The sequence below is a fragment of the Trachemys scripta genome, chromosome 1, assembly GCF_013100865.1.
Source record: "Trachemys scripta elegans isolate TJP31775 chromosome 1, CAS_Tse_1.0, whole genome shotgun sequence".
In the NCBI taxonomy this organism is placed as follows: Eukaryota; Metazoa; Chordata; order Testudines; family Emydidae; genus Trachemys; species Trachemys scripta.
Window position 1 is genome coordinate 187,936,938 of NC_048298.1, and position 13,868 is coordinate 187,950,805.

A 13,868-nucleotide genomic window follows, 5' to 3' on the forward strand; every position below is an offset into this window, starting at 1 on the left:
CTGCCAACAACATTTCAAATCTACCCCCCACACAGACTGGGTGGCGAAGAAACTCAACATTCTTGGGCAAAAGGTCTATTCCACTGTGGGTCTTCAGTTCCGCATCACCAGTTAACAGGCCAACCTGGCTAAGTACGACTTCCTGGCATACACTAAGTTGGCAGACTTCCAGGCCTTCCTTCCCCCGGCAAAGCAGTAGGACTTTCAAAGTTTCCTGGATGAGGGCAAGCTGGTTGCCAAGGTGGCCTTCCAAGCTGTGGTCGATGCCGCCAACACAGCATCCTGGTCCCTGACTTCTGCGATAGTGCTCTGCCGCAACTCTTGGCTGCAGTCCGCCGGGTTCCCAAAGAAGCTTCAAACTACACTTGAGGACCTCCACTTTGACAACCATAAGCTTTTCAGTGATAAAACTGATGAGACCCTCCACTCCCTCAAGGATTCCCAGGCCATCCTCCGGTCACTGGGTATCTATATGCCAGCTCCGACCCACAAGCAACACTGGTCATCCTTCCGCCCCTGCCCTCAGGCCACCTGCCAACCCGAGCCATCTCATCACCACCCACGCTCCCAGCGGCCCCGATCTTCTGCTGCCACCACCTCTGCCTTCTCGCAACGCCCATCCCGGCAGAACTTTTGAGTTATGGGTCAGAGATATAAAGTACTAGCCTTTACCCTGTGGAAAATAATACATGAGAGAGGGAATCATGAAAGAAACATGATGATCTTTTCTAAGCTCATACTACAAGAAAAATATAAATACCCGTATTTTAGTAGCTGCCTTCTTTCAGAAGAGATGAAAAATGAGTTAGAGCAATGAAGATGGATTTCATACTTTCACCCCAAGGATAATTAGGGTTGCATAAAGCTAGCCATAATTTCACAGAAATGCTTGGAGAATCTTGTTTAGTAGTCATGTGCAATATGAGTGAACAAATGCTTAAATTCATTATCCAAAATAGCCAGATGCACTTCATTTACTGCACCATGACATTTATCCTGTTTGCAACAGTTTAAAAAAAAAAGAACAAATCACCAAATTATAAACAGGCCATTTTATTTTTAAACAGTGCTCAAAGTCAGACGTATTGTCTAATGTACAAGCTAAAGAAGGAAAGGGGATAACTGAAATGACACACTTTGTGGAAACTAAAATATAATATATTTTATTTAAAAAATTCCAGAAACAATATATTATCTCTAGAGTTTTCTTCATAATATGTTGCTTGGTTTAGGACCTGGCCCTTTTGTTGCAAGGTTGGTGTTCAAATTGGCTTTATGGTGGGTTTTACATTAACTTCTTTGTGGTTTCTCATATGAGTAGCTGGAGTCTATTCAAGCACACTGTACAGAGTTTATTATAGCAGACACATGCACAGGATAATGTGGCAGTATGAAGAAATATGAGTGAAACAGAAAAGGCTCCTTGAATTGCAAAAGGAAAACCTGGAATTTAGTAAAGTTTCAGGTTTAAAAATAAACTACGATAAGTCTGAAATTTGGGACTTTGGTAGTGATCTCAACTTGTAAAAACCATAAATTGTAAATATAAATGGGTGACTACCTCATTAAAATAACCTAGGACTATATCAGAAAAGGCAGGTTCTCTATAATATTAATTATACTCCTCTGATTAAATTAGAACACATGTAGAAAACTGGTCAAAGTACAAAGTCTCACCTCTAGGAAAAATTGTATCAGTAAAAATGATTCTTACCTCAAATCAGTTTTGTCTTCCATACACTACTAATAATCATCCCAGGAAACATCTTGATGATTGGCAACCCTGCCGAACAAATTCTTTTGAGAACACAAGAAGCCAAGAGTCAAACAAACAGGCTACCCTACAAAGACCTTGGCAAGAAGGAGGACTAATGCTACCAAAAATTAAAATATTATCACCCAGCAAACCAAAGCAGAAATTTGCTGTATTGGATAACCCAAGAGAGCGAGCGAGTGTGAGAACTAGATGGAACAGGCTTAGTGTTCCACCATCAAACACCACATGACTCCTTGGATTAAAACAATCTCTAGACCGAAAATATTGTGTCTATAATAAGGCTGTCAAGCGATTAAAAAAATTATTCGTGATTAATGACGCTGTTAAACAATAATAGAATACCATTTAAATATTTTGGATGTTTTCTACATTTTCAAATATATTTATTTCAATTAAAACACACAATACAAAGTGTACAGTGCTCACTTTATATTTATTTTTGATTAAAATATTTGCACTGTAAAAAACAAAAGAAATAGTATTTCTCAATTCACCTAATACAAGTACTGCAGTGCAATCACTTTATCATGAAAGTTGAACTTACAAATGTAGAATTATGTAAAAAAATAACTGCATTAAAAAATAAAACAATGTAAAACTTTAGAGACTAGAAGTCCACTCAGTCCTACTTCTTGTTCAGCCAATTGCTCAGACAAACAAGTTTGGTTACAATTTGCAGGAGATAATGTTGCCCGCTTCTTATTTACAATGTCACCTGAAACTGAGAATAGGCGTTTGCATGGCACTGTTGTAGCCATTATTACAAGATATTTATGTGCCAGATGCACTATAGATACATATCCCTTCATGCTTAAACCATCATTGCACAGGACATGCGTCCATGCTGATGACGGGTTCTGCTCGATAACGATCCAAAGCGGTGTGGACGATGCACATTCATTTTCATCATCTGAGTCAGATGCCACAAGCAGAAGGTTGATTTTCTTTTTTGGTGGTTCGGGTTCTGTAGTTTACGCATCGGAGTGTTGCTCTTTAAAGACTTCCGAAAGCATGCTCCACACCTCATTCCTCTCAGATTTTGGATAGCACTTCAGATTTTTAAACGTTGGGTTAAGTGCTGTAGCTATTTTTAGAAACCTCACATTGGTGCCTTCTTTGTGTTTTGTCAGATCTGCAGTGAAAGTGTTCTTAAAATGAACAACATGTGCTGGGTCATCATCCGAGACTGCTATAACATGAAATATATGGCAGAATGTGTGTAAAACAGAACAGGAGACATACAATTCTCCCCAAGGAGTTCAGACACAAATTTAATTAACGCATTATTTTTGTAAGGAGCATCATCAGCATGGAAGCATGTCCTCTGGAATGGTGGCCAAAGCATGAAGGAGCATACAAATGGTTAGCATATCTGGCACATAAATGCCTTGCAGTGCTGGCTACAAAAGTGCCATGTGAACACCTGTTCTCACTTTCAGGTGACACTGTAAATAAGAAGCAGGCAGCAGTATCGCCCGTAAATATAACAAACTTGTTTGTCTTAGGGATTGGATGAATAGGAATAGGACTGAGTGGACTTGAAGGCTCTAAAGTTTTACATTGTTTTGATTTTGAGTGCAGTTATGTGACAAAAAAACCCACGTACATTTGTAAGTTACACTTTCACGATAAAGAGATTGCACTACAGTTCTTGTATGAGGTGAACTGAAAAATACTATTTCTTTTGTTTATCATTTTTACAGTGCAAATATTTGTAATAAAAATAATATAAAGTGAGCACTGTACACTTTGTAATCTGTGTTGTAATAGAAATCAACATATTTGAAAATGTAGAAAAACGTCCAAAATATTTAATAAATTTCAATTCAATTGGTATTCTATTGTTTAATCACGATTAATTTTTTTTAGTTAATCACATGAGTTAACTGCGATTAATCGACAGTCCTAATCTGTAATAATATATAACCACCCTTTTCTGAGAGCAACAATAGAGGCATGGGATAACAAAAATTAAGCCCAGACCCATCACCTCTAATGTCCATAGTACATAACACCAAATTCAACCCTAATAAAACTCTGGGAAACTTTAAAACCTGGCATTGTAGTTGTATTACAAGAGTTGGGCAACTACTCAGACGTTACATTCAGATAATATGAAGAAAAAAATCAGCTTGCAAGAAATACTAAAGTTCCATTGTACTGTACCAATATCTGCAATTGCAACATTTTTCAACACATCATCTTAAAGGTAAATCTGAGAAAAAAATTAACAGTGAAAAATTACTTGTCACTATTATGAAGCACAAGGATCTCTTTCCACCTTATAAAATTATTTTCAGTTTTTGCTTAGAGGAAACACACTTTTCATGAAGAGGTGGAATGCAGATTTGTGCAAGGGAATTAAGGATGAGGATTGGGAGAGTATTTTGAACAGCAGTCCCTATACTTCAATATAGACATTCATAAAAGAAAACTATGTTAAAGTCATCTATGGTACAGGCATGGGCAAATGCTGAAATGAGTGTTCTGAAGTGGGCTGGTTTCTTCACATATGGTGGATCTGTCCAAAAATTCAGACACTTTGAAAAAGAGGTTGGAAACTCCTTCAAGGAGATGACAGGTGTTTTTGTGAATTTTCCCCAAAAGTTCTGTGTTGTATAACAGATACAAAGAAACAATTACCCAGTTGCAGCAAGAATCATAATTGTAAGGTGGTGGAAGAGATGTGACTCCTCTAAATCAATTGACTCGTCCCAAAAAGTATGGGAAATACGAGTATTAGAAAAGCTGACCCATCAAGTCAAAGTTCTACAGGGAAGAAGATAAAAACTTGGTGGAATTTCCCTGTAGAGAATCGTTCCCCACCATGAAACCTGAGAGATTGAGAACTTTTTATTTTTAATATTGAGGAAGGGAGAAATTGTTAAACTTCCACCTTACTAGTTTGCCACCGCCCTAGTGTTACAGACTCATGAAGGCCAGGCTGTGTATTGGAACTGTTGTGTACACAAAACCTATTCTCGATAGAATTGTAAAGTTAGTGCTACAGAAATATTTCTGATAAAATTTATTGGCTCTGTTGCTTAAAACCCTGCTTCCACTTCCACAAATGATCTTTAGAAAAGAACTTGTCATAAAAATTGCTGTTCATCATCCATCTGGGTGTTTATATGGCCCCCATCACCATCTGTTCATTAATGGTTGTGAAGTTATCCTCACATCCCTGTGAGAGAGGAAAGTATTGTCCCTATTTTACAAACAAGGAACTGAGGCAGAGTTAGTGACTTGCTCAAGCTCACACAGGGAGCCAGTACCAAAGCCATGAACTGAACTCAGACCCACCCACATTCCAGGCCTTAATCCCAGGACCATTCTTCCATCAGAGATGCATACTGTATAGCTTCCGCCCACCTACTTGTGTATATCATTATTTAAACTTGATAGTAGATATGCCAATTCATTAAAGTGCCTTTTGTTCCCACAAGAAACTAATTTGCATTAGTAAGATAAATGGATAATTCCAATGTTTTGCCGGAATTCCAGCGCAATTTAATATTATTGTAAAAAATCCTAAATTGGCCTTTTAAAAATATTTTATTGAACATTAAAAGTAAAACCATAATTCTGAAATAATACAGAGGGTGGCATTTTAGCATGAAGTGACAGTAAGTTGTAAGGAAATTCTTGGGCCTTCAGTTCAATGAACAGGAAAAGCAGTTGATTTGGAAGGCTGATGATACTAGGTGAGATTCAATGTGTATTGCATTTTTTCCTTTAAGCATAGCTCTAACATGAAATGTGCTTCCTTTTTCTGCAGATGTTTTCTAGGATTTTTAAATAGAGTATAATGCAGAGAGTTAATAGTTTCTATGTAGCATCTGAGGCTAAAGCAACTGCAGATGTTAACTGGGTGACAGGTGCATAAAAATACACAGCACAAAATTTGCAGTAAAGTCAAATTAAGACAGGTTGTTAGAACAATATACTAGGGGCTAATCCAAAGCCCACTGAAGTCAATGGAAAGACTCCAATTGACTTCAATGGGCTTTGGATCAAGCTCTAAGGCTGGGAAGAAATCAATGTTTTGAAACTTACCTGAAAACACCTTTCAAAGTGCCCATTCATTGAAGTACAGAGTGAGAGTCCTCTGCTGCTTCTGTCAATTCCTGCCAAAATGGTAGTTGTGACACTGCACCCCATATTCTTCGTGGTGATATTATTATTATATGATTATAGCATAATTATGATGTATCTTATGCAAGATAAGTCATGTGAGGTGTAATTGGAAAGATTATGATTTGCTGAATATGATTATCTTATTTGTATGCATGTATCATTTTTGTATCTGAAGCTATAAATACGAATATGTATCGGTACTTCAAATGTAGTTACACCTGGGTAACACCCACCACAGAAGATGCTTTCAGTCGAGATAGTGGGTGGGGAAGGGCCTATTCAGGGTAATGGGCCATCAGGAAAAACAACAGGCCTTAGGAAAATCTTTTCCCCCAGCTGGGGATCTTCCTGAGAATACTCCAAACAGCCTGTACGTAATGGCTGCTATGACTCTACAAGGACATGTGACCAGGTCACATGATTCTGGACGCCATCTTGGGATGTCAGTATTTTCCCACAAACCGGTCTGGGAACCAAATTTCGAAACAAAGGGTTCCTGCCGTATGCTAAAGCTATATAAGACAGGGAGTGACATCATCTGGGTTTCTTCACTCCCCACACAAGAAGACTCCTGGAATCACCTGAGGAGCAAAGACTGAACTGGGGGAAGTGCTGGACCCAGGCTTAAGGGATTTCTAGCCTGTGAATGGAACACCTGGGGATTCCAAGCTGTAAAGCAATTGCAGCTTGCCCCTTAAAAATCTGCAGCCTGCTTGTATCATCTCTTAGGGTGAGAATCTGCTAATTCATATCCAATCTATTTAGTATATTAAGCTTAGTTTGCAATTTTTGTTTATTTGCCAGCTAATCTGCTTTGATCTGTTTGCTCTCACTTATAATCACTTAAAATCTGTCTTTTGTAGTTAATAAATATATTTTATGTTTTAATTCAAACCAGTGAGCTTTGACTGGAGTACTTGGGGAAAATCTCTGCTTGGTTACCATTGTTCTCTTCACATTGAGGGAGAGGCGGACTTGGTATTAAACCCAAATACTGGCCAGATTTGACCAGGGCAGGACAGTACTGCTCTGGGGTCCTAGGCTGGGAAGCTGGTGGTTAGAGACACTGCATGTAACTGCAGCTGAGTGAGTCCCACCTGTGTGAATGCTGGTGAAAGTGCAGGCTGGAGGGCTTTGCATCTTATCACAGCAGCACAGTGTGAGAGGGAGCCCAGGCTGATGGGTCAGAGGGCTCAGTGGTACCCCAGTTCCACATGGTACCCTGGGGGGAACCCGTCACAGTAGTGTTCATAGCAAAAGGTTAGAACTATTGACTATCTTTGGATATATTAGAACTGCAATAGGTATTTCTCAAAAAAAAATTGCTACATGAGGATTTTAAATTTTTAAAAGAAGATATTTATGCACCTGAGCAGGGTTCAATTAAAAAAATCAGTGACTTTTCCATTAAAAACATTTTGCTTAAAAACTTCTCTTAAGAGGAGTCTGCTTGTTGGTGCCCTGAATAGGTAGAAACTTTATAAAGTGTCTAGGCTTGCAAGTTTTGGCCCAATGACTGGCAGTGTACAGTGAGATTACAACATGAACTTTCTGATAAGTTTCCTATTCTTTTGCTGCTTCCAAGATATTGATCCATGGTTCACCTGTTGCCTTTAGATCCAACCATTTGCGAGACTGAATTTGTAAAGCCTGCCCTTGAGGCCAGCAGAGGCTAAGATGTCACTGCTCAATGGAAAGGCCTTTTATTTAAAGCTTGGAGGCTCAATGCCTTTGACATTCTGGGGTTCACCCAGGCCAGTGAGGGGTTCAGTCACTGTCTGCCTTGTAGCCCTGGGTGTCTTGTGACTGTGCAGCTTTGGTTCAGAGCTCTCACCTTAACAGCCTGCCAGCAGGCCACAAGCCTCACCCTGGCTTTGCCCAACTTGGATACTCCTTGCAAGCTGACCTTAGTACCCTTCCAGGCCTGAATTCCTTCTGCAGGATCCGGTTCCTCTCATTAGACCCTCTCAGAAAAAGCATTAGGTTTGCTGCCTCTACAGAGACAGCAGAACATTCCAACCTGCCAGCTTAACACAATCACACACTTTACTGAATTTTACCAGCACTGCTGATTTATAATGATAGCAAAACACATTTATTAACAAAAGAGGATGGATTAAGTGATGCCAAGTAAAAGGAATAAAGGTAGAGATGGTTGAAGGCAAATAAAAGTGAACACGTTCATCTAGAAGTCTAAAACTTACTCTAGCAAGAAACACTCTTTGTTCAAGACAGTTTCTCTCTCCTCCACTGTCTTCTTTCCAGATTTTTACTGGCTGGCCTGACCAGGACCCATCACAGAGATCAAATTGAGCTGTGCAGTCACAAGACATACAGGTTTACAAAGCAGGCATTGACTGAACCCCTGACTGGCTTGAGTGAACCCCAAAATGTCACAATCCCCAACTCTTTTAACCTTTAAAATAAATCATAACTATCAGTGACCTTGGCAGAGACAGCTGACCATGGATGGGGACAAAGATGTGTCACGGCCATCTTCCTATTGCCTTCTTTCCCTAAAAATAATAATGACAATACAAAGGTTAATATAAATGGCTGAAATACCCTGCAAATACTTTGGTTAAATGGTCAAAGTAAACATTATGGGTGATTTTTTGAAACCTAGATTAATAATTAAAACACAATGGGCTTATGCTTTCAGAGTACGAAATAGAGAGATCATTTTTTCTCCGGATGAAGTGTGTCTTGGCCAAGAGGAATGCAGGCTTGACATGTAGCGGCTACAAGGTAACGTTCTGAAGCCTTTCCAAGTTCAAAGAGTAACAGGTTTTATTATATGGGTAGCTGTAAAACAAAGTCTACTACTGAAAAGAGTCAGAATACCACTGCTAGGTGCAGATTTTGTTATTGATGCAACAGTACACCCTGAAGCTATGGGCCAGATTTTGATACCCATTCTCATGCTGACTAGTACCTAACTCCACAGGTAATCCCATTGATTTGAATGAGATTATTCCCTGTACTGTTCAGCATGAGTAAGGGTATCAGAATATGGCCCCATGTGCCTGTATATCTTAGTTCAGGATTGATGTCTACCACAGTCTCAGGTTTATTTATCAACCTCTTAGCATACATTGTTTTAATAGTTACTGCACTTAAGCATGGGTGATGGTAAATACTGTAATCCTACATTAGCACCTGCCATTCAAGCATATATTTTCAGCTTTACTTTCTGCATTTATTCTCCCATAAGCTAAACAACATTTCTACTATCTAAGCAGCAGCTAAGAAAGGCACCTTACACACAGTTTTACTGAAAATAAATGACTTATTCAACAGCAAGAGAAAGAACACCTCAGAGTGACTTGCTATTCTTTTAGAATTCTTCCAAGGTGCAGACATTTACCTACCCTTTTAAACTTGAACAATTATTCCTGAAAGTGTAGTCCTGCAATGTACATTGTTCTAATCCATAATTTATATTGAAACAATTTTTTTAAAAAAATGAGTAGATGGTGACATCCCTCTATGTTTCTTCTTAGATTACAATTTGTCAGCGAGCGGAGTCACATGCCATTTTCCCCCTTGAAGCCCTATTGCTTGATTCCAGTGTATGTTGTTTAAAGATGTGATTTTCTAGAGCGCTCAGCATTGCCCTAATTCTGCTCTCATCAGTCAGTGACTTCAAGGTTAGGCCAATGCTGAGCACTTCAGAAAGTACCACCTGAATAGCCTAAGTGCAAGGGAAACCAAATATGCCTAATTGTGAGGGAATGAGGAGGCTCTGATGGGAGATTTTAAGTAAGTTATCACTGGGTTATTATTGACTACCACATTAATTAATGATTGAACGGGGAGCCTTAAGAGGAATCTATTTTTAGATATATAGATAATGGATTGCCAAGGATTGCTTAGGGCAGTGGACACACTCTCCTTTTTACTGGAAGAACATACAAGTCAAAACAAAGGAAATATACAAATAAACTGAGGGATATATAGAATGTGGTTTTGATACTTGATACTTGTGGAGTTTCCCACATGATATTTGGGACTGAGCCTTGCAAGAGTGTGCATAGCCAAATAGTAGCCATTAGAAACTAAGAATATTTATGTTCCTCAAAAGAGTTTCTAAGAGCATTTTGCATTTACCTTTGTTGCCCCAAATCATTATTTATCCCTTCTTACAGCCTAGTAGCTAAATTTTAGCATCAGATGTACACATGCAATTATCATGGATGGAAACTGGAATTATGTAAATGTATGTCAGGCTAGAATTTGGCCCCTAGAGATTGTCATTGTTAATTTGTCAACAGGGATCAACTAATCCTGACTGGAAAGAAGCAACACTTTTAAGGTGTCTAAATATATATTTAATCATTTATAATTAGGGCTACATTCATAAGTCTCTTAAAATATATCTGTTTTTCATCATAATGAAGAACAAATTCAATAGAAGTAGTTTTGATATATCAAACTGGCTGTTAAAGTATAGCTAGGAATATGTATGGCTGTTTCATGATTAAGTCACCATCAAAGGCAAATTTCAGTTTATTTGGTTAATACACAATAACTATCTTATTGTATCTACATTAAATGTACATTAGATAACCTTAATTTAAAGCATTAACTGGAGAGCAGTCCATATGGCACCAGGGCTCTTGCATTTTAATACCAGATTACAATGTGCTGGCGACAGAAACACAGGTACACAGCATCACTGCATCTCTACTTACAAATAAGACACTTAGCAGTCTTAACAAACTATGCAGCCAGACAAATGGTGTTAAGAGAAATTATTTGTATCATCATTGAAATAGATGCAGCAGAGGCTGAGAAATAGATGCTCTCAAGATGCTTTCTTGACCTGTAAGACCTCTTCCTTTACCTTCAAATATCTACTATGCTTTCTTTCCATGCCAGGTGATCCACTGCAGTGGCTATTTGAAGATTCGTCAGTATATGCTGGACATGTCCTTGTATGATTCCTGTTACCAAATTGTAGGACTGGTGGCTGTGGGTCAATCTTTACCTCCCAGTGCAATCACTGAGATCAAGCTTCACAGTAACATGTTCATGTTCAGAGCAAGTCTGGACTTAAAACTTATATTCCTAGATTCCAGGTAAGCAAAATGATTTGGTTTCCATCATATAGCATCTGGAAGTTAAGTTTTGTCAAATTATAGGGGTTTCTAAATACTTCAATATACTTAAGTTTTAGGTGTATTTTAACTATGACATCATTAAAATTGAACTTGAGCACTGTAAATGTATGCAGGACTTTCAAAATGACTCGGTAAATAAGGCAATATTTTATCTTTAAAATATCAAGCCTACGGAACCTGATTCTAATCTATAGTTATTTGTGTCATGGTAGTGTCCAGAGGCCTCATTAGGGTAGGCAGTGTACAAACACAGTAAAACACTTCATGTCCTGAAGAGTTTACCATGTTAACAGGCAGGACAGATAAAAGGTGGGAGAAAAGAAGCATTATTGTGCCTGTTTTACAGGTAGAGAACTGAGTCACAGAGAGATTAGGTGACTTGACCGAGGTAACACAGGAAATCCATGGGAACCCAGTCTCCCAAGTCCTAGTTCAGTGCCTTAGCTGTGAGACCAGCTTATCTATCTAATGTCCCTAACCTTGCCTACATTATGGGTTTATGAAAAGATACGAGTGACAGTTAAGTCAAATGGCCATTTAAAAAAAAACCAGACATTAAATCTCTTCAGAAAAATAGTAACTATTGGGACAGCTTGCAAGATTGCCTAGTGCACAAGCTCTGCCTGGATTTATGTGAAATAGGCAATAGAATCATCTCAGCACACTCTACCGATACAACCCATGTGGATGCCTGAAAGAACTCCCACATGGGCAATGGAAAAGCACAAATCTGAGATCAAAGAGACACATGAAGTGACTAATCTCTTTTCAACATATAATTATGCCTTACAATATACTTTGATGATCTGTATGGTCCAGTTTTAGATGTCCCAAGGGAAGAACCTTCCAGCAAATTTCCAGTCTTATAGGTTTGACTGCCAACAGGCAGATAATTCTAATTCACGCCTGCCCCACCTCCCAAAAAAAACCAACCACCCCACAATACTAGGACTGTGGAACAAGATTTGACCTACTTGGTGTCTTCCGTGACATGCTGGAGTTTCAAGGAAAAGAAATGATATTCATACATAATGGTAAAAAAGTCTATGACTAATACATTGGAGAAGTTTTGCAGGGCAATTTAAACACTCAAAAGCATGCTCTTTCTCCAGGCTAAGATCAATGAGGCCCAGTGCTAAAATGCAAGTTAAAATGTGTTTTAGGAATCCTCTCTCTTTTTTGGCATGTTTAATGCAATACATCCAATATTGCTAAGCACTGAAAGCTGGTCTACGCTATCAAGTTAAATTGGGTTAACTATAGTTGCTCAAGGTTATGAAAAATTTCGCATTATGTGCGATCTAGTTAAGCAACCTAAGCCCCGGTATGGACACTGTTAGGTCACCAGAAGAAGTCTTACATTGACCTAGCTACCACCTCTCAGAGAGATGGTTTTACTCCAGTGATGGAAGAACCCCTTCTATCACTGTAGTAAGTGTCTATACTACAGTGGTGCAACTGCAGTGCTGAAGCTGTGCTGCTATAGCATTTCTAGGGTAGATACAACCTAAGGCTCAACAATGTGCCTGTAGATGGCAGAGCTAAGATAGGATGAGGAAGAGGTGTTCTAATGGGACCTCAAGAGGCCTTCTAGTCTAGACCCCTGCACTCATGGCAGGACTAAGTATTTTGTAGACCCATCCCTGACAGGTATTTGTCTAACCTGATCTTAATAATCTCCAATGACAGAGATTCCACAACCTCCCCAGGCAATTTATTCCACTGCTTAACTACCCTGACAGTTAGGAAGTTTTTCCTAATGTCCAACCTAAACCTCCCTTGCTGCAATTTAAGCCCATTGCTTCTTGTCCTATCCTAAGAGATTAAGGAGAACAATGTTTCACCCTCCTCCCTGTAACAACCTTTTATGTACTTGAAAACTGTTGTCCCCCTGCAGTCTTCTCTTCTCCAGACTAAACCCAATTTTTCAATCTCCCCTCATGAATCATGTTTTCTAGACTTCTAATCATTTTTGTTGCTCTCCTCTGGATTTTCTCCAGTTTGTCCACATCTTTTCTGAAACATGGCACCAAGAACTTGTCACAATACTTAAGTTGAGGCCTAATCAGAGCAGATAAAGCGGAAGAATTCTCATCCTGTGATTTTAAGTGGAGTTGCCTGGAGGCATAAGAGTCTTCATAAGAGAGAGTCTATCCAGAGGCGCTGATAGGAGCACAGCGAACAAAAGCTCCTGTTACACCACTGAAAAAGATACTGCCAGCACTGTCCCCATACTTGCCAGGAAGCACAAGGGTGGGGTCCTGCCTCTGTCCCACAAAGATGAACTTCTGGAATATCAAGCATTGTCGGTAGTGCTGGCCAGCGCCTTTCCCCTAGCACTCCCAGCCCAGCTGTCCAAATTATCATTACCTCCTGACAGGAAGGTATTCCCCTGCACTCTCTCTGACTCCCACTTGTAGTGTACCCACACAGAAAGGGCATAATCATGCCCTAAATGGTAATAGGAGAAGACAACTAAATATATCAGCTTTAAGGAGAAATAGTTTTGATAGTTTAGTTTAAGAGTTAATTCCAGCCCACAAAAGTGATCTGTGGCTGCTGCTTTACTGTATGCATCCATTCATTCCCACAATTTCAAGGGACACTGGAGGGGAGATGAGATAATTTTGTCCAGCTTTGTTCCCCTTTCTGTTTTCCTTGTTCACACACTCAGAGTCCCTTTTACATCCAAAGATGGAAACCAGGGATATTTAGAGTAGAAATAGATACGGCTGCAAAACTCAGATCCAGAATCAAACTTTTCCAAATTCTGTGTGTGTTCAGATCAGGGGTTTGTTTGACCATTCTAGGGTCAAAGCTGCAAAACTAGG

The 13,868-nt window shown here is 39.2% G+C and overlaps 1 protein-coding gene across 1 annotated transcript in view; it reads left to right on the forward strand.

Moving 5' to 3' along the window:
- SIM2 (SIM bHLH transcription factor 2) overlaps window positions 1-13,868 on the forward strand; it is a 69,858-nt gene that overhangs the window by 31,593 nt on the left and 24,397 nt on the right. Inside the window, exons 5-6 of the mRNA XM_034752676.1 lie at window positions 8,577-8,662; window positions 10,796-10,995. Coding sequence (XP_034608567.1) covers window positions 8,577-8,662; window positions 10,796-10,995 — 286 coding nt within the window. The remainder of the gene's footprint in view (window positions 1-8,576; window positions 8,663-10,795; window positions 10,996-13,868) is intronic.